The 26,985-nt window shown below is 42.9% G+C and overlaps 1 protein-coding gene and 1 long non-coding RNA gene across 4 annotated transcripts in view; one reads left to right on the top strand and one right to left on the bottom strand.

The window, feature by feature from the left end:
• E2F7 (E2F transcription factor 7) overlaps positions 1–16,434 on the bottom strand; it is a 37,450-nt gene extending 21,016 nt beyond the window's left edge. The window contains exons 1-5 of one of the 2 annotated variants that reach the window (XM_064590849.1): positions 16,208–16,434; positions 15,409–15,501; positions 7,970–8,245; positions 4,621–4,789; positions 88–378 (exon numbers count right to left, since the gene is read on the bottom strand). In XM_064590849.1, the coding sequence (XP_064446919.1) occupies positions 88–378; positions 4,621–4,789; positions 7,970–8,245; positions 15,409–15,501 (829 nt within the window). In that variant the 5' untranslated portion in view covers positions 16,208–16,434. Of the gene's footprint in view, positions 1–87; positions 379–4,620; positions 4,790–7,969; positions 8,246–15,408; positions 15,502–15,578; positions 15,786–16,207 lie in introns of those variants that run through there. The other variant, XM_064590851.1, reaches the window with a different exon arrangement.
• Positions 16,435–16,565: 131 nt separating this feature from the next.
• Positions 16,566–26,985, top strand: part of LOC135364328 (uncharacterized) — a 173,085-nt gene continuing 162,665 nt past the window's right edge. For both annotated transcript variants that reach the window (XR_010411205.1, XR_010411206.1), the window contains exons 1-2: positions 16,566–16,685; positions 17,559–17,666. This is a non-coding gene — a long non-coding RNA (uncharacterized LOC135364328). The remainder of the gene's footprint in view (positions 16,686–17,558; positions 17,667–26,985) is intronic.

The raw sequence follows: 26,985 nt of genomic DNA, 5'->3' as shown, positions 1-26,985 counted from the left end.
CTGCACTTCCCACCTTAGCAGTGAATTTCTACGGAAGAGACCATCCCTCCCTCTCTGCCGTTACTTGTGTGGTTACTGTGAACTCACAAGAGGGATAGTCGGGTTCCGAGAAATCCAGTAACTGTGGATCTTGAGAATCTGGATAGTTGTCTTTTTTACGTTCTCCAAGTTTATAATCCATCAGATCTAGCTCCTTCTGCTGGAGATGTGCCATCTGCTCTTCATATTTCTGCTCCTCTCCCAGTCTCTGGAGGCTCCTCAGGGTTTTTGGCAGGCTGTGCCGGCCATGCCAGCCATATTGATTCTTGGCCACCCGGCTGACCAGATGCAGCGATTCCAGCACATTTACAATGTCATAGATACGTCTCCTTTCAACGCCTGTTTGGAAAATAGAAGTTGACCGTCATCCAGGCAAACATTTTTGAGTAAAAATTCCTTGAGGGTCTGGACCGTGTCTGTAAACTACTTTACATGATGCCCATTATAATGGCCAGCAAGTGCAGATGCTCTAAAAGTTCAACCTATAAGGATGCAAGCAACAGAAATTATTTTTCTTTCTTATTCTGGGGATCCAACCCTTAACAAGAGCTAGGATAAAACATCCACCCAGACATGATGAGAGTTCCATCTCTCTTACATAAACAATAGTATGTCTTTTCTTTGGACCTGTTAGGTAAGCCATGCAAACATTTCAGCATGTTAAAACGGGTGGGATTGAGCATCACATGTACTAGTGTGTCTAACGGACGCCTGATGAACACTGTTTGGTTGATTTGGACTTGTATTCCTAATTATGCAGGCTATAAAATAAACTGTCCAATGTATGATACCTCATTTGGACAATTCTATCCTTTCCTGGAGTTTGAATGATGTGAAATAATTATCTTGTTAACTCTCTTAATGGCCCAGTTAGGAAAGCAGATGGCAAATATTTTGTTTCCTATTTTGCACTGGAAACTCAGGTGTCAAGAGCTTGGGCACCCTTCTCAAGTTGCTGGAGGAAGCTACAGCCACGGCTGAACAACACATGAGTTTCCTTTTGCTCCTCTTGGCCACCGATAACTGTCCCTCTGTTCCCATTCACAGGCGTTTGGCCCAAACAGCCCAGCGATAAAGCACAGAGACTCTTCGTGTCCAATACAGGCTGACCACGGAGTTCATCAATTGTCTACCCACTTTCCCAACACTCTCAAAATAGCCAGAATTATGAGCGGTCTATCACATTTACCAAAAATATGTACAGCAGTTAAGCCCGGGGGCTTGGAGGTCAGACTGCCTGGATTTGAATCAACTCTGCTCTATCCCTTAGTAGTTGTGTGATCCTCGAAAGTTACTTCATCTTTCTGTGCCTTAGTATTTATCTCATAAGGTGATGAGGATTAAACGTGGCCATAAATGTAAAGGGTCTGCAATAGGGTGTCACTTTTATCTACTGTTTGTATATTATTCTTAAATACTTCCTGCACAGCATTGGAAATACCCAAAGTCCCTGCTAGCATGAGAGGTCACAGTAGAAACAGATTTTAAAACTTTCCTCTGACTCATCCTGTTGTGCAACAGGCCCTTAGGCTTTTGGAACCCAGTGGCTCTTTTGCTCTCATCTAAGTCCCCATAGCAAAAGCCTCCAGGCAGCTCCCAGAAAACTGGTCCAGCTACAAAGATGCCCTCTTTCTGCTCACTTGCCAGGAGCTGTTATATAATCAGAGCAGACAGTGAGCGTAGCTTCTGACCCTTCCAAGATTTAATAGAAAAAACTGACCAAATTACGATGAAAACTTTGGAGGTGAAGTAAAGTTCTTTCCTATGCATGAAGACGCATTTCACAGTCAATCAGAACATATCGGCTCCTGACCCTGAAAAGTTCTTCACCCTCAGATGCCTGCTGGAAGGTGCAGCCCCTTGTCCAGATCTGCTTGGCTTTATTCCAGTCTGTTTTCATATATTAACACATCTTGTTTAGAGTGTAACATTCTATAAACCTTCCCATTAGAAATGTCATGTGAATGCAACTGAGACACCCCAGAGCCAGCCATATGCTGGGCTGTTTTGTTATTTTGTATTAGATACAAACTGTTAAATCTCCATCTAGTGGAGAGAGATCCTAAGAAGGGAAAATAAAGGAAGATTCTGACCACTTGGAGGTAAGATGAATGTTTAATATGCACAATGGGTGTTTAATAGGTGGTGCTGATAAAAGCCAATGTGGCAGCTGCCTGCCTAGATAATCATCTTTTCATTCTGGTCTGTGTTTAACTGTCTACCGGCTGGTGCACTGAAAAGTTCCATTTCACAGGTCTCCAGATCTTCGGGTTACTCTGGGGCTTGCTCTGTCAGGAAGGTTTTTCCTGGCACCCAGTCTTCTTTTTCTTTTGGATCAACACAATCCTATTAATCCTAGTCATAGCATTAGTTATGTCCCCCCAAGGATTTAGCAGTCATTACCATGCTTTCCTTAGTCCTCGATGGAGCTTATTGAGAACATCTCTCAGCCCAATAAACTCATTTCTAAATCTGTGCTATTGTCCATTTACTAAAGTCACTCCTGGTTCTTTAACTTCTTCTAAAAAAAGATTTTATTTATTTATTTATTTATTAAGAGAAAGTGTGCTTGAGCAGGGGGTGGGGGGCAGAGGGAGAGAATCCCAAGCAGACTCCCCGCTGAGTGCTGAGCCCGACCCAGGTCTCAATCCCACAACCCCGAGATTATGACCTAAGCCGAAATCAAGAGTTGGATGCTTAACTGACTGAGCCACGTAGGTGCCCCTAGTTCTTTAATTTCTTACCTGTAATACCCATGGTCAAAGCTACATGGGACCACAATCTGGGAAATAATGCGATTGAAATGTTCTGAACATTCTAGGTTAACGTATGTTCTTATAGCTTGTGACCTGGGATACAGTAGGGAATTTAGACTCAACCCCAAGAAATAGTTACCCCTGAAGTAGCTTCCGAGAAGAGACCCTGTTTTTGAACCTCACAGGAAGAGAGATGATAAGTTCATTTTGCAGGATGATCATGAGGCATTAGGAAGCTGTTTGCAAAATCTCTGGAATTCTGCTCCCACCAGCCATAACATGGGCATCTGTAGCTCACATGAGAGTAGGAGTCCAGCTTCCTTTCTGAACCCCCAACCCCCAGATCTGTAACATAGCCTTCTGACACCTAATCTTTTGTCTTCACACTAACATCATGGAAGTTGGTCCATGGAGAAAGCTGGCTTCATGAACCCCAGTGAGAAGGACACTGTGTGCTATTGTTTTACCCTCATCCTCTGTAAGACTAGTTTCTAGGACCCTGTGCCTCGAATGGGTGTATCCTAAGCCTCTATCCAACTGGGTCACCTTCCCCTTCTTGTTTCATTGGCACTGATGCCAAATACTGTATTCTACTTCTGGGCTCCCCAACCAAGGCACCATACTTCCTCTTCCTAAAGGTGGAGAGGACAATTTGGGGAGGGCGGAGAGAGATCTAGTAAGAGCCGAGTAGAAACTATTCCACATAACAGTAACAGTTACCCATGCAAGGCCCTGAGTTAGGCATGTCACTGAGATTATCCCCAACTTTGCTAAGTTTCTGCAAGGTAGGTGCTATGATCCTTGTGTTATAGACAGGAAAAGGTTAATTAACTTTTTAAAACTCTCATGGTCTGTAAATTGGAGAGCTGGGCTTCGAATCCAACCCCATCTGACCCAAAGCCCAGCCCATGGTCTTTCTATCACAACCCATTGCTTCCTCATTATCTCCATTTCTGCTAAAAATATTTTTAGCCATCAGTTTGAATAATTCAGATTGACAATCATCTACTGGGGCACATCTCTCAGGGCTATGGGAAGAAAGAGAACCAAAAAAATAAATTAAAAATATAATCTACCATACAGCCTGTTTAGCTGATTATTTCTTTTTTTCTGTATGTGCAACCTCCTTATTTTTTAAGGGGACACCCTCGACCTTCAAATCCCTGCGATTTCTGCTTATTAAAGATTGTCAACAGTATGTTTACCCTGAGACGAACTGCAATCCACGTCCACTAGGGGTCTCTATTCTGAGGCCACTGTGCGTGTTTACAGCCCATACACCACCGCACATTACACACACCCAAGCCATGTGAACACACGCACTCCTCTTTGTTATAAGGTTTCGCTGTTTGAGTTATGTCCAGATGTGCTTCTCCTCGTTTGGTAGGCTTGCTGTGGATATCACAGTATATAGCTTCAAACATAATGCTCTTGCTCTCAAATCCTGTTTGATCACAGAAATAACACCAGGTCTGAACTCTAGAAGCAATATTAAAAATAAACAGCAAGGCATTTTTAAATGTTTTTAGACTGTCTGAAATTAAAAATGAGATATTAATTTTTAATGAGTCTTTTTTACAAATATTTTATAAGGTCAAAAAAAAAATTTCTGTTTGACCCTCAGGCCCAGAAGACTCCCTAGAATCCTATGCATAAGGATGAGAAATTTGATGACAGGAGGAAACTCGACTTGCTCCTCTGTTCTTACCATTCAGAGCCCACCCTTTACTTAATGAGAAGCTATCTGAAGACTTGGGCCTGCCCGAGGAAACCGGTTTCCCACTGTGACTAGAGATAGGCCTGCAGGTAATCTGATGATACATACCAAGACTGACAGCAACTTCATCTAGGGAGATGGTTGTTTTCTCAGTTGACAAGGGATAACTTGGATAGCGAGCTAGAAACTTCTGGCACAGGAGTCCTAGACTTTTCTGTTTTCTGCTTGGCCTTTGCTTTTCAAATTCATCCACAGCACTGTCCCCAACCACATCAAGCTACAAAGGGCAGACAAAAGGGAGGGGAGAGATGTCATAGTTAACATCGTAATAGAGAAATTACATGAAAAATGCAAGAGAAATGCATAGAGAAATGAGAGTTATTGGCAAAGTGAGGGGGACATCCCAGTCCGAATCATGCTAGATTCTGCTTAAAATATATTTCCTAACCCAATTTTCTTAATGTTTTACTGACTGTTTTCTTTGGACTGAATTTTTTCTCCTTTGAAACTTGAGGGTGAGTCTTTTGGTTAAAAGCTTAAAAAATGAAAAATGAAGTTGTTAATGGCTTGTTACACCCTTGCTACTAATGTGCTCACTAGATCAGCATCACCAGGAGCTTGTTAGAAACATAGAGTCTCAGGCTGTATCCCAGACCTGATGTATCAGAATCTAGATCTTGGGTGATTGCTACTGACATAGAAGTCTGAGATCCACTGGCCTGCATTGTGTCACCAGTGTTTTATTTTTTACAACTGACCAAGGGTAGATGGAACTGAACAAGGGCAGTTAAGTCTTACTCCTCCTTATTCTTTCTTATTGCAAGTACGCTTAAGTAGTATCCTTGTCTCATCAACCCATATTTGAAAAATGCTCAATTCAAGCCCAAGAAAGTAAAAGGCTTTTCAATGAACAGATTCAAGGAGAAAAGTGATATGATTATCTCAATGGCTTTCAGAAAAAGCCTTTGCTAAATTTAATACCCATTCATGATTTTCAAAAATGCCCTTAGAAAACTAGAAATGGAGAACTTCTTTAATAAAAAGTGTATCTATAAAAACCCAACAGCAAACACATGTCTTAATGGGAAAATCTTGGAAGCATTCCCTTAAAATCTGGAAAATGATAAGGATGCCCATTATCACTGTTCCTCTTCAACACCATATTGAAGATCCTAGCCAGTGCATGAGGACAAGAAAAAGAAAGTGGGGCAAGGGATTAGAAAAGAATAAGCAAGACTTTCATTCTGCAGAAGATACGATTGTTTATATATAAAACTCAAAAGTATCTCAGACAAATTATTAAAAATAATAAGCGAATTTGCAAGGTAGCTGTAAAGGCAAAACAATATATCTCAAAAATCACTTGCATTGTCATACAGTAGTAAATGAAATGACAAGACATTATTTACAATAGCAATAAGGATATAACAAATGTTTTTAGGAACAAATCTAGCAAAAATCTATCTGCATAAAATATTAAAACTTAGATCTTAGAGAAATGCACTTAAAACTTAGAGAAATATACTGTCTTCATGGATAGGAGAGCTCAGTACCATAAACAGGTTTATTCTTCTCAAATTAATCTACATGTAATGCAATTCCAATTAAAATCCAATCTGAAGTATATAAGGAAAAACAAAAGGCAAAGAATAGCCCACATACTCTGAAGCAAAATAAGTTGAGTCTTGCTTTACCTGAAATCAAGGCTTATTACAATCTGGTATTGATGTAGGGATTCACAGATTGGCCAATGGAACAAAAGAGAGCCTAGAAAGAGATGACAGAGATAGCCCTGCCAACTTGGGAGAACAAGAAGGACTGAATAAATAGCTCAAGGACAATTGATTACAACAAGCAACTTAAAAAAAGATAAGCACCAGATTGAAATGTAACACATTGAACTGATAAAGGTTTATTTTCAAGACTATAAAATAAACTCTTACATATCAGCATGGAGAAAAAGAACCTAATAAAAATCAGCAAAGAACATGAAGAGACACTGCACAGAAGAGGAAAAAAAATGTGGTGGCCAATAAACATGTGAGAGAGGCTTAGCCTCATTAGTAATCAAGGAAAAACAAATGAATATCACAAAAATACACAACTGCATACCCATTAGATTGGCAGAAATTAATAAATTTGACAGCGTCAAACGTCAGAGAAGATGTGGATCAATAAATGTTCATACATTATTGGTGGGTGAAAATAGCACTTGGGAAAGCAATTACTTTGTGAATATTTGCATATGCAATGACTTAATAATTTCACTACTAGATGTATACCCTAGAACAGTAGTCCTCAAACTTTTGGGTCATAGAGTCCCTTTATATTCTTAAAAATTACTGAGGAGTATCTTCCTTAAATTGAGTCCTTATTACCTTTGGATAGAATATCTGATCATATAAAATATACTTATCATGTACATAATATTTTTAGCACCCAAAACCAGATTCAGGACATCTTTTTCTCTTCTCCTGTCCCAATTTCTTCATTTTGGTAATTTTTATAGCATAAAAAATCCCCAAGAGGAGGAAAAATGGAGAAATAACTGACTTTTCTTAGCAAATCTGGGAAGAAGTTTGATGGGAGAGTGAAAATTATTGGCCACTGATTTTTTTTTTTTTTTAAAGTATAGATATGCTTTTTATTCAATAGCTCTGGTTCCCCAGAGGACAGAAAATTTAAAGATGATTTAACTTTAAGGCCCCAAACCAAAGAATTGAACATCTATAAAAATAATGAAATTTCCCAAGTCTAAAATAAACTATTGCCCTCAAAATCGGAGCAAAATTACAATTTGCAGCAGCATAAAAAAAGTCCAGTCTTCTTCATTAAATCAAAATTATTAAATAGTTTTGCTTAAATCATTGTCATTTTTTTTTAAGAACACTGCAAGTTTTTTTTTTTTTTAAGATTTTATTTATTTATTCATGAGAGACAGAGAGAGAGAGAGAGGTAGAGGCAGAAGCAGGCTCCCCGCAGAGCAGGGAGCCCGATGCGGGACTCGATACCAGGACCCTGGGATCATGACCTGAGCCGAAAGCAGATGCTTAACTGACTGAGCCACCCAGGCGTCCCAATGTCATTTTTAAAATATGTACTGGGAATAGTCAAGGGAGTAGCATACAGAAGAGAAAAAAGCATTCATTATGAAAAAAATGAGACAGAGTAAGAATTCCATTTCAGCTATAAATAAGATATTAAGTTTTGGTATATTTTGATATCTATAAATAGCAGGGATTTGTGGATGAAAGATACTGCCTACCTAAAGGTATTTTACCATTACAGACATTTGACATGCCATTAAATCACCCCAAGAGCAAAAAAAAAAAAGAAGACATGAAGTTTAATACTGCTTTTGGCTCAGTAGTAACTGAAGAATTGAGAATTCTATGACTTAAATAATCAAGTAAAAATTTAAAAGTTCTATAAAGCCTGAGGAGTACAGCCTGTTTACCTGCAGAGAGTCTGTAAAGGCATCATCCTTGTTTTCAATGGGTCGGAACAGTCCCTTTTTCTTCTCCCGGTCTCTTATGTCCGGGCTGGCGGCGCTAATGAGCATCTTCAGGTTAGCTGTGGGGGTCCATGGTTCTGCCTGCTGTCTGTCAACAAGCTTAACTGGAGTAATGGGATTTCTTTCTGGAGTGAAGATTTTTTGCTTTGATAAATCAATTGGTTCATTTTTTATTGGAGTCTTCGGGGCCATCCTTGAGCGATCAACAAATATATTTTCCTATTTAAAAAAAAAAAAGAGAGACCTTTTAGCAAGAAAGAGAAAGAGCAGGTATAAGCTAAGAGCATTTTGTTCCCATGATTCACCAAGACATGAAGATACAAAGAGACCATATGTTCAGGGCTGAAAAATATCAGGCTAGGACTAATGAAAATAGAAGCGTTTGTGGAATGCAAGAGTGGTTCAGCGAGAAAATGATCATCATCTACTGCTTTTTTAAAAATTTTATTTAAGATTTAATTTATTTATTTGAGAGAGAGCGAGTGAGCGAGCAGGGGGAGGGCTAAAGGAAGAGGGGAAGAGAGAGAGTCTCAAGTAGACTCCCTGCCAAGTGTGGAGCCTGAGGTGGGGCTTGGTTCCAGGACCCCAAGATCATGACCTGAGCCGAAATCAAGAGCCAGATGCTTAACTGACAGAGCCACCCAGGTGTCCCTCATTTACCTATTTTAAACATACTTCTCATGCATCTCTGTGGACAAAGTCATGAGTGTATCTGTCACTGGTAGATGCTTGTAATAGTTGGGGATGATAAGGGCAACTGTGGGTTGAGTCCATACTGCTTCTTTATTTACAGGTTTGTACTAACTAGTGCAGTACAATTTTGCTTTTGTCATTCGGTGTTCACCAGTGCTAATATAGCGATTAGTAGTAGGACCAATGGAAAAGTATCCAACAAAATGCCGCATTTCAAACCAACCTGGAGGGCTGTAATTCCCCTAGAGCAGTGCTTCTCAAACTATCTGTGGTGAAGGGCCAGGGTTTTTTATTTCCAAACCCCCATATACTGATACATGGTTTTACTTCATAGGACTCACATGCAACTTCCACCACCTGTGACTCTCCATTTGCGTTTGTCACTCAAACAACCTACAGTCCGTTCAACAGGAAGAGACCTCTGATCATAGGCTTAGAGCAAATTGCTACAGAGCTTTCCAAGTGCTTGACTCTCAAGTTCTGCTCTTAATTTTTTGCAGTTTAGTAATAATTTGTAGACTAGCACGTGCCCCCAGACCACACTTTGAGTAGACCATCTCAGATAATTATAAGAAAAGATCAATGATGGATCCATTATGTTCCTTAGTCCACTATGAAGAGGGACTAAGTATACGAGAGCCACATTTGGAACTACCAAGTAATGAAAACAAGTTTCTTTCCCCGGAAGTAAGGATTTGCCGTCTGAAAACGGAAAGATTCTGCTCTTTCTGCAGCAGAATTCCCCTCCAGGCAATCGTAACTTACATAATGATGAAGGCGGATGCGTTAAACATTTGTCATTCCTTTTCCTATACATGTATCACTCTATAGCAACTGCATGCTTGCATTTTGGCTGGGCAGTGGTTTAAAAAAGGTGCTTTCCTATAAATGAGCAACATGTGAAGAGAGGCAAAAAAGACTGGGAGCAACTGGAGTTTGTGTTAGCAGGGCCAACTCTTGTTCCTTGGATCAGCAGAAGCTGCCAGCTGGCCATGGTGAGGCTCTGCCCCAGTGTCACTGGAAGGAAGGGAGGTGGGGACAGGGGTGACAATTTCCCACCACAGTGGCAACAAGCTGACAGCCTGGAGACTTCATCTACGTACATCTCTTGACACGTCCCTACTAGTGTGCAATTCTGATGAAGTCTTCTACAAGGGAACTCTGAAGGGAAAGTATTGAGTATTTACTATGGTCCACACCCCATTTTATGTACTTTATGTCTGTTAACTCATCCAATCCTGTGACCTAGGTGCTAGTATTTTTCCAGTCTACAGATGAAGAAACTGAGGCACAGAGAGGTTAAATAACTTGCCTGAGGTCACATACGCCCTTCAGTCAGTATAAAAGTCATTGGTATGCAAGAAACAGCGGCCAGGAGACGTTTCTGAAATCCTGCATCTAGAAATGAGCTTGTCCTGCGTGCAAACCGGGAGGAAGTTATCCTTACCACAGCTCCCACAAAAGGTACCCAGCAGGCCACTGATCCCCATTGGCACCTACGGAGAGGCAGGAAGGGGAAGGAGCTCTGCAGGCAGGCTCTAGGGCCGCTTACCTGCCTCGGCTACTTTGCAGCAGCCTGAGTGGGAGCAAGCTGCTTGTCTTCACCGTATTTTAATTCTCTCCACTGAAAATGAAGTTCATAAACATACCAACCGCAAGGACTATTAGAATACTTCCTGGCACACAGCAAGCTCTCAATAAAACTTAGCTGTTACCCGTTCCCCTCTGTCCCATTCTTTCTTACTGTTCGTTCTGGGCACTCAGAGCTAATATGATATAGCACGTCATATTGCTATCTAACTTCTCAGGTGCATATCTTGACTCATTAATGAGAGTGTGCACTTCCGGAGGTCAGGGAGCAAGTTCCACATGTCTCCATCCTCACAATTTTTGGCACAATGCCTTCTCCTTACAGATGCTGAAAGAACACGGTGCCTTGATTATCTAGTTTTCCAAAAAGCATCCCTGGTGTGGCCCAGGCGTGCTGAGGTGGCCAGAGATCCACCCTCCTTCCGTACTGTCTCTAGGGTACCTACCTATTCTCGCAGGAATGATGAGCTCCTACTTTTTCCCTATGGAGGAACAATTTAGATGCATTATTTCCTCCAACACTACAGTTTAAGTAAAACTTAAAGCAGGAGGGGAGTTAGGTTACCTGCTAGGTTATGCCTGTAGCATACCTCCACGAAAAGGAAAAAAAAATGCCATGCAAATTTGCATTCTGAGATCTCAGATGGGCAGAAAGTCAACGGTACTCTAACCAGACCCTGCTTCATCTGTCTGTCTAGCCTGCAGTCCTGACACGGTGCAAGTGGAAGGGGAGTTAGAATTTGCAAATGTGGTTTTTGTCTCAGCTCTGTATCTTTTTGATCCTGGACAAATTGCTTGTTCCGTCTGGGCTCAAGTTTCCTTATCAATAAAATAAGGGGTTCCAACTAAAGTTAACTACCTCCGAGGCTTTCCAGCAAGGCTTCCCAGCTGTGTGGTGGCCACAGGGCTGCACTGAGATCTCTTCAGGAATGAATGACTCAGGATGGCTCTGAGGGGTCATCCTAGAACTTCCAATTGGGTAAAGTCCAGACCTCCCCTGAGACCGTGTTGCAGATCTGCTTCTCCCTCTGTCCAGTTTTGCTGCCTTCCCCTCCCACCCACAGGCCTGGATCCCCAGAGCCCCCCCTAACAAACCTCCTGTGCACTGACTCCATGTCAGATCTGCCTGCCAAGAAATCTAAGCTGCAAAGCCCAGGAAGTCACCTCCGCGATCAGAGAGGGCCTGCGGAGATGTAACCCACGAAACAGGCTCTCCAGTTCTCATATGCAAATGGAGACCACATTGCCTGGCTTACTTGCCACAGAAGTGCTGGGAAGGTGGGATCAGATGAGGAAGGTGAAGGCAGTTTGTAACTTGTGAGTGCTATACAGATGTGTGTGATCATGAAGTACACCAGCACGTCGACTCTGCTGTATACTGCCAGAGAAAGGCTTTGTAGTTAGATCTTGGTTCAAGTCCTGCTTGTGTCTCAGATACAGCTTTGATCGTGTTCCCTCAAATAACATATACAATGATCAGCCTTGTCCAGGCCCTTGGCAATATTTTGCCAACTGCTTTTCCAGTTCCATCTCATGCCTATTCCACATTTCGCCCAAACAGTACACTTGCTTTTCTTCAAACTTGCCCTACACCATGACTTTGTCTTTAATGCTATCAGTGAAGCTTCGCCCTTTGAGACCCTACCTATGCTTTAGGCCTAGCTCACTGCAAAGATGACATATTAGGAAGTGTCTCCTAGCGATCAACCAACAACTCTCTTTCTCTTCAGAGCACACTTTCTAGAATGAGTAATCCATACCAACGGCTTTCCCCTGCCCATCTCCCAAGGGTTCCTCAAACCACCAGGCTGTTCTGATCCATTGCTTTTACCTAGGTCACCTCTCATTTGCCAGATCAATAGCAAAACACCTCATTTGACCTCACTGCCGTGGTTGAGACTGTTGACTGTTCTTTGCTCTACGAAACACGCAGCCCTTCTGAAATAGCACACTTTCTCTCTTGGTTCTCTTCCTACTTCTTGGACTATTTCTTCTCAGTCTCCTTCCTTGGTTCCTCTTTTTCTGCTCTTAAAACCTCCACCCTCCACTCCTCTCTGTTCGCTCTCTCTGGGATAGTTCACCCAATCTCATGTCCATGGCTTTAAAACCAACCTGTATGCTGACAGTTCCCAAGTTCGTATCTGGCTAGGACTTTTCACGAATTCCAAAATCATGCAACCAGTGCCTCCTGCACATATTTATCTACCTATAATCATACAGGAACAAAGATTTAGTCCAAATCTAACTTACCTTTTTTCTTCATCACTCCTAAAAGTCATGGGTGACATTTAAAGAAAACCTGTGCCCACTAAGTCTGGGCATTGTCTCCAAATGTACCTGCTTATTTCTACTCCTTACCAGTTCCCTTCCTCTCCACTTGCTTAAGTTAGCATTCATTCCTTCAAGCCCTTGTGAGGCATTATCTCCTTCACAAAGCACTCTGACAGCTCAATCCTTACTGCTCACCCCTGTGTGCCAAACCATCCATTTTCTTTTGTCCTCCCCAAATGCACTGTAAACAACTTGTTTATTATCTCATAACTGGACTCGGTAAACTTGGGTAATGAAATAGAAAACTCTTATATATTTAAAAAAATTTCTCTGTAAGTAGCAAGAAGGTGCGTGCATAATACAGTACTTACAACTGTTGACAAATGTGCAGAAAGTCAAAAAAAGAGAAATCCTCTCAACTCCAGCTGACCCACAAAACACTGTACCAGGCATCCCTCAGAGGGTTTCAAGCAACAATTCAGCACCACTAGCTGTGAATATCTTGAACATTACTCGAATGCCTACACCTCATGTTGTTTCTTCTGCCTACAATGTCCTTCTCGCTCACTCTTGTTTTTTTGTAGGTTGAATGTCCTCAGCCATTGAGGCTTAGCCCAAATGTTACCTCCTCTGTGAAGCTTCCCAAATCTCCCAGAATTCCCTGTGAATTTATTTCTTCCTCCTTTATTTTGCCAAACATTTTGTCCCTGCTCCTACAATGGCACTTACCAAATCACAGTACAGTTGGTTAGTTTTGCATCTGAGACCCTGAAAGTCTCTCAGGTAAGTGAGGGCAGGGCCAACATGTTTGGCTTTGGGTTGTCAGTTCCACTGAGGACAGTGTAAACAGTACGTGTTACTGGGTTACAAACACCTAAAGAGGGAGGTGCTATTTATTAGCTCCAATTTACGGAGGAAAAAAACAGGTTGAAAGAGGTGAGGAAACCTAAACCGCTGTGTCCCAGCACCTGGAACATAATATTTATTGAGTGATTGTATAAATATATTAGTTCAAGGTTACAGAGCTAATAAATGGCAGAGCAGGAAATCAAACCCAGATCTCTGTTACTGCAAATCCCATGTTCTCACCAGCCCTAGAAACCCTCCTTCCTTTACTACATTGCAAGGTGAAAAAGACAAAACCCCTCCAGTATCTGGGCAGAAGCACTGTTCTCATTCCTTTCCTTCTCTTTGAGAGGTAAAATCATCTCTGCTCATACATTCCATTTCAAACATTTTAACTGCTTTTCCTGTCTCTTTTGAGTGATTTGAGTTTTTCTCAGCATGCATTAAAATGGGAAAGATCAACTGGACACAGCACTCACTGATGCTAACTAGAGTAGAGTGCCCTTGTGGAAGGCACTTGATAAAAAAATCACTGACCCAGAAGGAAAGAAGTGGACCCTGACTCAGGCTTTATATAAGTGTATACACAATCTTTCAAGGCTATTCCATCCGAATTATAAAGGAAAACAAAAAGTTTTGCTCCGAAACTCTCAAAGCCAAAACCCTCAATATACATTTTAAAGTCTGGGCATTTCCACCCTCATATGGCTTAGGTAATTTTTAGAAAGTCCTCTTGGAACCAATAATGTTTTGGTATACTTCTTTTCCTAACAAAAAGTTTTTGAATGCTAGGAACAACAATCTACAAAAAATATACAATTGCACACCTATCCAAAATGAACAGTTGTCAAGTATTCTTCAAAGGTTCACATAACAGGTGCTTTGCAACCGGCAGTTTCACTGTTGATGCGAAGCCTAAAAATAAGACTAGGAACCTAGAGAAGTTCAATGCCCAAGAAAGTTGCTATGCTCAGATTTGTATGCAAAGCTTCTATATCTGGGTTTGCTCTATCTATTTGGCTTCTGCCTAAAAATGCTTAGACAGGGGCGCCTGGGTGGCTCAGTTGGTTAAGCGACTGCCTTCGGCTCAGGTCATGATCCTGGAGTCCCGGGATCGAGTCCCGCATCGGGCTCCCTGCTCAGCAGGGAGTCTGCTTCTCCCTCTGACCTTCCTCCTTCTCATGCTCTCTGTCTCTCATTCTCTCTCTCTCAAATAAATAAATAAAATCTTAAAAAAAAAAATGCTTAGACATTCACTAACGAGCTATTGTACTTTTCAGTAGGGCACTGGCTGGTGAGTGTGGTTGTGCTGATGAGGGTATGGTGATAGTTTAGACATTACTATGGGCACTTTATTTCATTATGTTTCTTGAAGACTCAACCAAGGTCTTAAAAATCACAAGGGGTGGAAAAAGGGAGGGAAAGGCTTAGCACAAAACCAGCAGTAGCACTGTCAAATTATTTAGAGTATGCTTAGTGGGCTAAGTCATTTTATCTCCCTATATATGGGAGACACAGGTCATAATTTGGGGTGAATGGAACAGCCACTAGGAGCTGGATCATTGGTACGAAGAACATTTCATAGCTCTTTAATAATCCAGCATTACAGTATAAGGTATAGACCTTATTTCTTGGGAACTAAGGCTTCACGTTCCTGTGCAGCATTAGCTAATTCCACTCTTGACAACTATAAGTATTATAAACTTTTGATTGCAGTGTCCAGCACATCTTTGATTCATGTAAATTGGTTCCAACATTACATCTAGCTTATAGCCTCTTTCCACTGCACAACTGTTGAGTGGGAAACTCAACAATAATGGTTTGAATGCCTTCATTGTAAAGAAAGTATATTTCTATAATGTTAATCAAAATTAATTATTACGTTTATAAGGCAAGTACAAGTGTTATGTTGGAACACTTCATTGAATTAGACATCACCATCCTAAATATGTTAGCGCTTTAAGGTATTTAAGTGCACTTACCTTTTGCGCATTTTCCCCATCTTCAATTGCAAAATCTAGTCTGGACTGCCTGGGGTTGATCAGGTCTTTTAGTGTTAAACAATTTACCTCCATCTGTAATGCACAATTACATTAGAAAGTGATTTTACAGTTGGATGTTTTCTCCTCCAACAAAAATATCTATTTATTACCTGCTCATGAACATGAACTTCCCCAACCTAAACTCCTCCTAGGAATTTCCAGGAGTGTAGCCATGCCCCAACTCTAAAATGCACTTGAATGAACACGAGCCCTTAAAGTGTGCTTGGAAATTACTAAAAACCTGGGAAGAAAACAAAAATCGACAAAAATGGTAATTTTTTATGAAAAGCAACAGCACCAGACAAAGTTACCAAGTCAGGAGAGTGTAGGGCAAATCTGTCAGAAAGTACAGGGTCTCCTGGGTCAGTTAATTTTGGCGCAAAGAACTGGGAGGAATTCGGCTTTGAGGGGGTTTTGAATCGGGGGGGAAGGAAACCTGATCGCCAGACCAAACCCACTCAGCTTTTAGCGCAGCCCCTTCCCAGGCCTCCAAGCGGACCCCAAGGATAAACTCTCCCAATGAATCCCCCAGATCTCGAGGAAAGACAAGTCCCTTCTACTGCTCCACGGGAGGGAGAGCTGGAACCAGGACACCCCACGCACGCCTGGTCCGGCCGCAGAAATGCCTCGATCCCCGCCAGCAGGGGAGAGGGGTGGCAGGCTGGCAGCCTGGGCGGGGGTGTCCCCTTTCCCCCCAATTCCCGCCTCCTCGCAGAGCTTAGGGCCGCACGCTACTTACTCCCACTTTGAGAAGGAGGCTTCCTGCCTCTGGGGACCTCCACGACCCCACACCGGCGCGGGACCAGCGGGGCGAGGCGATCAGCAGACGGGCGGCGACATCGGGCGGGGAAAGTGAGGCGCGCAGATCCCCGCTCCGACTGCCCTGAGCTGGCCGGGACCCCGCGGCGTCCGGGCAGCGCCAGCGCTCCAGCCCTGGATCGCGGTCCCCGCTAAAACACCTCCTCTGGCGCCTTGAGACCGAATTTGAGAATCCACCAATCAGCGGCGGCCGGCGGGGCGGTCCCGGCCAATCCCGTGGCGGCACGGCCCGGGCTCGCCGCCCCTCGGAGTCTTGGCGCTCCCGGCCGCGCGTTTGGCCCTCACCCGCCCAATTGTTGCCGCCTCAGCCCCCTCCCCCTTCCGGGTACCTGGAAACCTCGAGCCCGGGAGCCAATTCCTGCCGGGGACGCGGGCCCGGGCGGCCGCGGGAAGCCAAGGTGGGGGCGGCGTGGGGCGGCGGGAGGAGGAGGAGGAGGGCTCTTTTGTTATGCATAAAAGGCCCGCTCCGGTCCCCTCAGCTTGCCGCGCTGGGAGACCGCGGGCACAGCCAGGGGAGGGGAAAGCAGATGGAGTTTGGAAAAAACGATATACAGACTCTGGACGCCGCTGCCGCCACCCCCTCCCCCTGCAACCTGCGCGGAAGCTAAGTTGTCCAGGCGTGTTGGGGCAAACTTCCTAACACCGCACGCTGGTGTGACACGTGAACCATGGTTACCACTCTGTGCTGCGAGCAGATGGCACGCCAGTTAGTCCTGGAAACTAGACTGCAAGCAGAACCAGCTGTTTTTTCCTTTTCTGTCTTTCCTTTTTGTTTTGTTTTTTTTTTTTTTGTAATTCCGGAAAAGTTTTTTGGTAGTGTTCCTTTTTAAGAACATCGCCAATAATTAAGGGCAAAAAGCCTTATTAAATAATTCTTTGCAACGTGCACCAGCATTCTGGGTAGTCGAGAAAATTTCCTCAACATTACTGATTTGTATTAAATGTTTCACTTCCTTCAACTTTAGTTTCTTATTTGAAATATGAATATTGATAAAGACAGGTGTGTGTGTGCGCGCGCGCGTATTTAAAATACCACGTGCGGTATTTTAGTAGACTATTGCTTAGAACAGTTTTACATTTACAGGAAAATTGAGAAGATAGGAGGACACAGAGTGCCCCTATGTCCGGCACCCATTTTTAGCTGTTTATTAATACCTTATGTTTGTATGGTACTTTTGTTGGAATTAATGAACCAATAATGATATGTTATTCTTGAACTGAAGTCATTATTCAGATTCCCTTACATTTTTCCTAATGTTTTTCTGTTCCAGGATACCACATTACATTTAGTGTTCATGTCTCCCTAGGCTCCTCTTGGCTGTGACAATTTCTCATACGTTCCTCGTTTTTGCTGGGCTCCATGGTTTTGAGGAATACTGGTAAGTCATTTTGTAGGATGTCCTGCTATTGGGATTTGAGACAGCCTTTTTAAAGCATGTCTACAGACATTGCCCTATGAGTCATATACTTTACAGAAAGGTTATCATTCTTCTTATCCTTTCTGTATAGTGCGCTGCTCTCCACTCCTCACCTCGCAGCATTTAAGTGCAACATCTGCAGAATTTAGAATGCTCAGTCAAGCCCTTTACTTTGTACTCTATTTAGGTTGCTGATAAATACAGCCTAAAAAATCACTGTGAGATCATATCTAAAAGACAAGCATGGAAACATTAAGCATATAGAAAAATAACAATAGTAATTTGACATTTTTATATTAGAAATGATATTTTGAATTGAAATCTATCTTCTAGGTAGAAGCATGAGGAGACAAGTAATAAAGAATAAAACTGCAATTTATTAAATTTTGTCCTTCTGTAGAAGCAGAACATTTTGATTAGGAATTTTTTTTTCTCCCAACTATATTAATTTCCTGTGGCTGCTATGACAAATCACCACAAACTTTGATTTAGAATAATAGGGATTTACTCTCTCACAGTTCTGGAGGCCAGAAGTCGAAATCAAGGTGTTGACTGAGCCACATTCCCTCTGGGGCTCTAGAGGAGAATTTGTTTTTGCCTCTTCCGCTTCTGGTGGCTGTAAGCAATCCCTGATGTATGGCTGCCTCACTCAGATCTCTGCCTCATCGGTCACATTGCCTGCTCCCCTTCTGTCTGTTAACTCTCTTGTGTATCTCTTACAGGACATTTGTTACTGAATATAGTTCCCACTTGTATAATTCTGGAATGTTTCATCTTAAGATCGTTAACTCAATTATATCTGCAAAGACCTTTTTTCCAAATAAGGTGACACCCATGGGTTCCAGGGATTAGGACATGGATATTCCTTTTTGGGTTTTGTTACAGACCTTTTCCTTGCATTTTCAGAGTATTTTTTCTATTTCATTTCAAATGTAGCCACTATTCAGAACAAGGAAAGCTCGTGATGTAGCTTCAGACTCTTGTAATTTCATTGATTGCTTAAAGTAAGAGTGATCTTAAATTTGGAGGAAAACTGGAAAATGAGTGTTTGATGGGAAAATTCAGAGACATTACTCCAGTACACTTATTTACTTTGATGCTTTCGAGTCCCAGATTTTGTAGACGATCTGTCAATCTCTCAGTTATTTAGTTGACACTGATGGTGACTGGGAACTTGGGTGGAGCATCAAGAAGAGTCCCAGCAGGTGGCTTCTCAGTGTAGCCTGATCTTCCTTATGACATGGTGGCTAAGGCGGTTGGACTTCTTTGGGGACTCAGGGCTCCAAAATGAGTACCCAAGCCCACAAGGTGGAAATCGTATTGCCTTTTATGATGTAGCCTTAGAACAAAGATAGCATCGATTCTGGTACATTTTTTTGATGAAACAGTCAAAGATCCACCCATATTCGAGAGAAAAGGACACACACCCTACCTTTGTTTTTTTTCTTTTGGTTTCAAGTTTTTATTTAAATTCTAGTTAGTTAACATATATGGTAATAGTGGTTTCAGGGGCAGAATTTAGTGATTCATCACTTATATATAACACCCAGCTCATCACAAGTGCCCTCCTTAATCCCCATCACCCATTTAGTCCATCACCTGCCCACCTCCCCTCCAGCAACCCTCAGTTTGTTCTCTGTAGTTAATAGCCTCTTATAGTGTCCTCCCTCTCTCTCTTTTTTTTTTCTTCCTTCCTCTGTGTTCATCTGTTTTGTTTCTTAAATTCCAGATGAGTGAAATCATGGTATTTATCTTTTTCTGTCTTATTTTGCTTAACATAACACACTCTAGTTTCCTCCAAAATGTTGTAAATGGTGAGATAGCATTCTTTTTGATGGGTGAGTAATATTCTATCCTGTATATATATATATATATACCAAAAAGAATCCATTCATCAGCAGATGGACATTTGGGCTATTTCCATAGTTTGGCTATTGTTGATAATGCTGCTATAAACATTAGGATGCATGTACCCCTTCAAATCTGTATTTTTGTATCCTTTGGGTAAATACCTAGTAGTGCATTTGCTGGGTCATAGGATAGCTCTATTTTTAACTTTTTGCGGGACCCCCATACTGTCTTCCAGAGTGGCTGCACCAGTTTGCATTCCTACCAACAGTTTAAGAGGGTTCCCTTTCTCTGCATCCTTGCTAACATCTGTTGTTTCTTGTGTTGTTAATCTTAGCCATTCTGACAGGTGTGAGGTGGTATCTCATTGTGGTTTTAAAAAAAAATTTTTTTATTTGAAAAAAATAAATTTTAGAAAAATGTCTATTCATGTCTTCTGCCCCTTTCTTAACTGGATTATCTATTTTTGGGTATCGAGTTTGATAAGCTCTTTATAGATTTTGGATACTAACCCTTTATCAGATATGTCATTTGCAAATATCTTCTCCCATTCTGTAAGTTGCCTTTAGTTTTGTTGATGGTTTCCTTTGCTGTGCAGAAGCTTTTTATCTTGATGAAGTCCCAATAGTTTATTTTTGCTTTTGTTTCCCTTGCCTCTGGTGAGGTGTGTCTGGTAAGAAGTTGCTATTGTGAGATCAAAGGGGTTGCTGCCTGTGTTCTCCTCTAGGATTTTGATGGTTTCCTGTCTCACATTAGGTCTTTCATCCATTTTGAATTTATTTTTGATGCATCCTACCTGTCGATGGAAGAAATGTCAAACGCTTTGGGGCCATATTTTAAAATAAAAAACACCAGGTTTCATGCTGATTTTGCAATTCTACCTTTATAAGCTCTGCCTGGAAGGTCATTGACTTTGGAACAGTATTGTACTACCCACATGGCCGTAGTCCTCAGGGCTCCATATTGTGCTAGGCCTGTGGTTCTCAACACTGTCTGTGCTTTAGAATCCCTTGGGGAGATGTTTAAAAATACCAGTACCTGAATCCCACACCCAGGGACTTCTAGTTTACCTGCTCTGGTGTTGGGCTTGGGTATTTTTTTCCCAGGGAGATTTTTAAAAATACCAGTACCTGAATCCCACACCCAGAGACTTCTAGTTTACCTGCTCTGGTGTTGGGCTTGGGTATTTTTTTCCCAATGCCCAGTGTCTTGTTCGTTACCATCATGCTGGTTGTATGTTTATTCATTAATATTTTTGAATGCTTCTGAATCCATGGTTTCAGAAATAGATCCTCTGGTGCCATCAATGAAGATTCAGGCAGATGTGTCCCCCTCTGGAGTAGGTGCAGAGTTGCAGAGGGCTGGCTCTTGCTGGTTTGTGGTTATGTCACTGGTTTTTGGAAAGGGTTGAGGTGGTCAATGAGAACCCATGGGTGAGATAGAGGTTTAACAGAAGAATGACAGCAAGGGCTGTAATCTAGAAAATATACACAGATGACAGGTGACATTCTTTTGTGCAAAAGACTTACTGCATAGCCTCTCAAACTCGCAAATAGTCTTATCCTTTTGGGGTTCCATATCCCAAGATTTATTAGACTTCATTCATGTTGTTGGACAGTGTGAGCTGTCCTGTTACTATTTCAGCTTCCACGGATGTTGTCCTTTTCTTCCACTCCTGCAAGCACCATCATCTGGGTGGAGCATCTGTTCTCCAAAGTGCAGTCACAGAGGGAGTTAGAACCCAATTTTTCTCCATACAGGCAACAGAGGGACCTTGGCTTCACATCCTGGCAATTCTCAAGTATCTTGGAGTGGTTCAGTTTAATAGTTCTTAAAAGGAGGGCTCTCATTTAAAATGGCCTTTGTCTTCAGCCATTCAGGGGCCTGGGAATATGATACATTTGTTTCTCTAACTGCTAGCAAGTTCAGAGAAGGCAGAAGATTTATTCTTGGCTGACTATAAGCAATGTCAGGAGAATAAGTCCATGACTGGTTCCTGCTCATAGCCTTAGCAACAATAATTAAAAAAAAGATCATATTAGTACCAAAGGGCAGTTATATGGCTCCCATCTGAAATTGCATCCAGATGTCCAGCTGTTCTAAGAGAGGTGCCTAAGCTGCGATTACATGTCCCGTAGGGAACAGAGGAGTTCATTCTTTATCTTTACAGACTCCTTGTCATCTTTAGCACTGTGGAGCAAGGTCATTTTCCTTAGTGATCGTGTAATTTGTGCTCTCACTAAATGGAAAGCTACTTGGTGTGCATGTGTGTGTACATGTGTTGTTGTGTGTGCATCTTGAAGGCCAGGATGTGGAGAGGGGGCTTGTGCTGTAACAAATATTCCAGACCATAACAGACAGGATGGATTTTGAGCTGGGTAAGGTGTTTCTGGGAATGTGATGGTGGAGAGTATATAATGGGGTGCCCCTTTACATGGTGCCCCATTTATGCTGCAGGCTTGGATGTGGTAGTTTGGAGGGATCGCGGTGGGTGGGGCAGTAAAAATGGGAATTGACCACTGCCCTGGAATTGAGATTCTGGAGAAAATGAGGGACAAGCTTCACCTTAATTTCCAGAGCCTTATAGAAGGGAAGGACTTCACTTTGAGGAGTAGAGAGACAGGTTCTAGACCAAGGTTGGCCAGCACTTGCTGGGTAACCTGGAACTAAAATTTTGCCTACTTAGGCCCCAGCTTTCTCTTTGAAGTGGTAGGGCTGGGGCTACTGATTTCAACTCTTGATTTCAGCCCAAAGCATGACTTCAGAGTCTTGGGATAGAGCCCTGTGTCAGGCTCTGTGCTCAATGAGGAGTCTGCTTGAGGATTCTCTCTCCCTCTGCCCCTCTGCTCATGTGCGCTCTCCCTCTCTCTCTCAAATAAATAAATCTTAAAAAAAAAAAAAATAAAGTGGTAGGGCTGATTTGGAAGTCCTCTGAACCCGCCAATTCATTGTAAATACATTTGACACTTAGGTTATATATATATAAGTATATAAGGATATTGCTGAAATCATTTTTTATTTCCATATTTGGTGAAACTGAACACATCTCTGCTTATTACATTATGTGATGTACATACATTAATAAGGAGAATGTTAACAAATATCAGGCCAAAGACTGACCTTTGTGACCTTTATCCTTCTAAGCTTAAAATTAAATGGCTGGATGTACTTTTTATACCTACTTAATGGCATTATATTCATAGCATTTGTTCATTGTAATCCTTTGCAGGACCACGTGAAGATGTTCCCATTATGCACTAGAGGGGGGAGGTTGGTGTTGAAGTGGGTGGAAAGACGACTTTGGGGTTAGCAGCTCAGAACTAGAAACGTATGTTTAAATACTACAGATACTACCTTTCCTAACCCAGAGCCACCTTACCACATGCAGGGCCTTCCACCCTGGAAAAACTAGAGAAGTAGAGCCCAATGGGGGCCCAAATGGAGACGTATTAGCCCAGGCCTCCTCTAAACAACCAGGGGGAAATGTTCATGTACAGGGGTTAATGTATGGTCTACAGGAAGTCCCTGTTAAAATGTAAACTGTTCCTGGAAAGAGTAATCATTTAACCAACATCGCCCACGTAGCCCATTAAGACATCTTTCCTCAGCCCACACCCGGGGATAAAAATGGGGGTAATTTCTCTGTAATATTTCATATAATACACTGGACTTTCTGGCCTTGTTCAGAGACTCACCCCTGCTTCCCCAGTGAATTCTGGGAGTCCCCAGTCCTACATACCCTCAAACAGGTCCTTCCCATCTTGTCTGATACCCAAGGCCTCCATGGCCATACGTTGGTTTCTTCCTGCCCCTACAAGTGACACATGGCAGCAGGTGTCTCCAGGGAGCTTGGCCACCCCTGGGCAGCAGAGCTGTTGGAGCTCAGGTCGGGAAGACTCTGTGATGCCATTGTGCCCCTCAGGTCGGGGAGAGACTCTGTGATGCCATTGTGCCCCTCAGGTCGGGGAGAGACTCTGTGATGCCATTGTGCCTCTCAGGTCAGGGAGAGACTCTGTGATGCCATTGTGCCCCTCAGGCCAGGGGGAGACTCTGTGATGCCATTGTGCCCCTCAGGCCAGGGGGAGACTCTGTGATGCCATTGTGCCCCTCAGGCCAGGGAGAGACTCTGTGATGCCATTGTGCCCCTCAGGCCAGGGGGAGACTCTGTGATGCCATTGTGCCCCTCAGGACAGGGGGAGACTCTGTGATGCCATTGTGCCCCTCAGGCCAGGGGGAGACTCTGTGATGCCATTGTGCCCCTCAGGCCAGGGGGAGACTCTGTGATGCCATTGTGCCCCTCAGGTCAGGGGGAGACTCTGTATGCCATTGTGCCCCTCAGGCCAGGGGGAGACTCTGTGATGCCATTGTGCCCCTCAGGCCAGGGGGAGACTTTGTGATGCCATTGTGCCCCTCAGGCCAGGGGGAGACTCTGTGATGCCATTTTGCCCCTCAGGCCAGGGGGAGACTTTGTGATGCCATTGTGCCCCTCAGGCCAGGGGGAGACTCTGATGCCATTGTGCCCCTCAGGCCAGGGGGAGACTCTGTGATGCCATTGTGCCCCTCAGGTCAGGGGGAGACTCTGTGATGCCATTGTGCCCCTCAGGTCAGGTGGAGACTCTGTGATGCCAATGTGCCCCTCAGGCCAGGGAGAGACTCTGTGATGCCATTGTGCCCCTCAGGCCAGGGGGGAGACTCTGTGATGCCATTGTGCCCCTCAGGCCAGGGGGAGACTCTGTGATGCCATTGTGCCCCTCAGGCCAGGGGGAGACTCTGATGCCATTGTGCCCCTCAGGCCAGGGGGAGACTCTGTGATGCCATTGTGCCCCTCAGGCCAGGGAGAGACTCTGTGATGCCATTGTGCCCCTCAGGCCAGGGGGAGACTCTGTGATGCCATTGTGCCCCTCAGGCCAGGGAGAGACTCTGTGATGCCATTGTGCCCCTCAGGCCAGGGGGAGACTCTGTGATGCCATTGTGCCCCTCAGGCCAGGGGGAGACTCTGTGATGCCATTGTGCCCCTCAGGCCAGGGGGAGACTCTGTGATGCCATTGTGCCCCCATCACAGGTGCCAGGTGCCACTGCTGTCATCTCATGAAACCAGCCCTGGGTCTTCCCTACTTTTAGGACAGGCCTTGCTGCTTCTGTGAGGTGCTACTGCTGTGGAGTATGGGAGGCAGACTTGGGGCCCACTCGCACCCTCCTCCCGCCTCCCAGCAAAGTCACGTCAGGCCGAAATAGGGAGTCTGAGAACAATCTCTGTTGTCATTGTTTTTTTACCTTCTTATCCTTGTAGACACCATGTTCTTATAATTCCTTCTCTCTCACAATAGCAGAGACATCGTGATTCGACCAATGTTTGGTCTCTTTCCATGAATATTTCCCAAGATGCTCCTCTCTACTCCTTTGGTCACAAACTAACATGACCACTTCTTGGGCATATTCACTAATGGCCTCTCAGCTCTCAGATAAGTACATCAGTGTGGCTGTAGAGAATAGGACCCTGAAGTCATCAGCCCCAAGAAGAAAGAGCTCAGGGCTGCCGTAGTTCAGTGGTGCAGATGTGAGTGGAATCGGGTAAGACTGGGGCAGGAGTTGGTCCTTCTTCCCGGAAGGCTTGAGTGGGAGGTGACCCTGCATTCCTAACAAGGTAGGAGGAGAGAGTCTCCTCATAAAAGGAGAAGGATTCAGAAGATGGTGTAGAAAACAGCAGCTTGCCTGACCAACTTAATAGAATTTCTTGGGATGCCTAGATGATTATTATTGTCAAAGATTTAAAGATATGAGTAAGATCTTCACTGGTTATCTAGAGCACGCCTATCAAATAAATTGTAGCTTCTGAGATGGCAGGACAGAGACTTTTGTCTTGTTCTTCTATTCAGCTGCACACACGTGTGAAAAATGATACCAGATGGGGCGCCTGGGTGGCTCAGTTGGTTAAGCGACTGCCTTCGGCTCAGGTCATGATCCTGGAGTCCTGGGATCGAGTCCCGCATCGGGCTCCCTGCTCAGCTGGGGGTCTGCTTCTCCCTCTGACCCTCTTCCCTCTCGTGCTCTCTGTCTCTCATTCTCTCTCTCAAATAAATAAATAAAATCTTTAAAAAAAAAAAAAGAATGATACCAGATGGCGCAGGAACTTATAAGGCCCTACGAATTAGGACATACTCTTTTGGTCTACATTTTAAAGACATACTTTAATTAAGTGTTCTTTCTCTCTTCTCCAGATGTTGTCTGTTATAAAAGTACCATCAAAACTGACTGTGTTTTGGTCAAAAGAATGCCAGAAAAATTATGTTTCTTCTGTTTAATGTTATTTTTAAAAGTTGTAGGTCCTTATCCACAAGGGAGCATGATTTCCTTTTTTAAGTAAGCAACATGACAATATTTTTCTATCCTTATGTGTTTTGTTTTTTTGCAAATAATAATATTTTATTGCATTTATTTTTCCCCCTTAGGCCTACACCAGCGTAGTAAAATGGTCCAATATCCTCTGTGTGTTTGTGTGTGTGTTTGTAATTCCTCTTTATTTCAGTTATTCAACATTTTTTTGGCTGATGAAATTATATTTCGTCTATCCTTTTGACTCAAGGAGGATTCCTTCCTATTTTCACACCCAGTTTTACTGGGTTTCTTATTGTTTAATTATGTTCTCATGTGACCACTTGTTTTCTTAAGCTTGCTGAAATTTACTCTGGAAATGTGTTTTTCCATTTTAATGATTTCTTTACTTGTCTCATGGTTGTTAAATATTTTATTGATGTTTGCAATTACAGGGACATAATGCTGGAATATCCACTTAGGGTAACTGGTGTTTGCTCTTTCCCTCAACTTTTTGTAATCTTGCGATTTTTTTTTAATAATGAAAATTTTCAAAAAGATTTCACCTTAGTCAGTGTCAACATAAGCCAAGCAAAGTTGCTAGTTGAGAAAAATACAGTTATATAAATGATTTACCTTTTTTTTTCCCAGTGAGTCCTCTAAAGGAGGAAAACAATTACAAGCTCAGCTGAAGCCTAAAGGGGACATGTGAAGAGAGGAAAAGCAGATGATATTGCTGGTGGGGGATACCACATGTTGCAACTATAGGGCTAAAATTAAACATGTAAAAGAAGAGATGAATTAAAATTTGCACACTAGTAAGAATAATCTCGCTTTCACTATTCTCTAATGATTCTCTGGTTAAACATGCAATGAGAAAGTAAGAGAAAGAAGCCTCCATACAGCCTGCGAGGAAGCTTCACTGAATTTCATGGCTATAAAACTGACATCTTTGTAGTTTTCCAGCTTAAAGAGGTAGCTGATTTTTGTTTGCTCGCTTTAGAACAATCACAGTTGGCTGTTAGAAAGAAGCCAAAGCAACATTGTCTCTGAGGCCAGTGACAATCTCGTGGTTAATATAAAAGGTGGCACCGAAGATGCATATATTTCAATAGCATTA

Source organism: Mirounga angustirostris, unplaced genomic scaffold, assembly GCF_029215605.1.
Source record: "Mirounga angustirostris isolate CCGP_5_RB_7025 unplaced genomic scaffold, mMirAng1.0.hap1 SCAF_5, whole genome shotgun sequence".
Taxonomy (NCBI): Eukaryota; Metazoa; Chordata; class Mammalia; order Carnivora; family Phocidae; genus Mirounga; species Mirounga angustirostris.
This window is presented reverse-complemented; position numbering and strand designations above follow the sequence as displayed.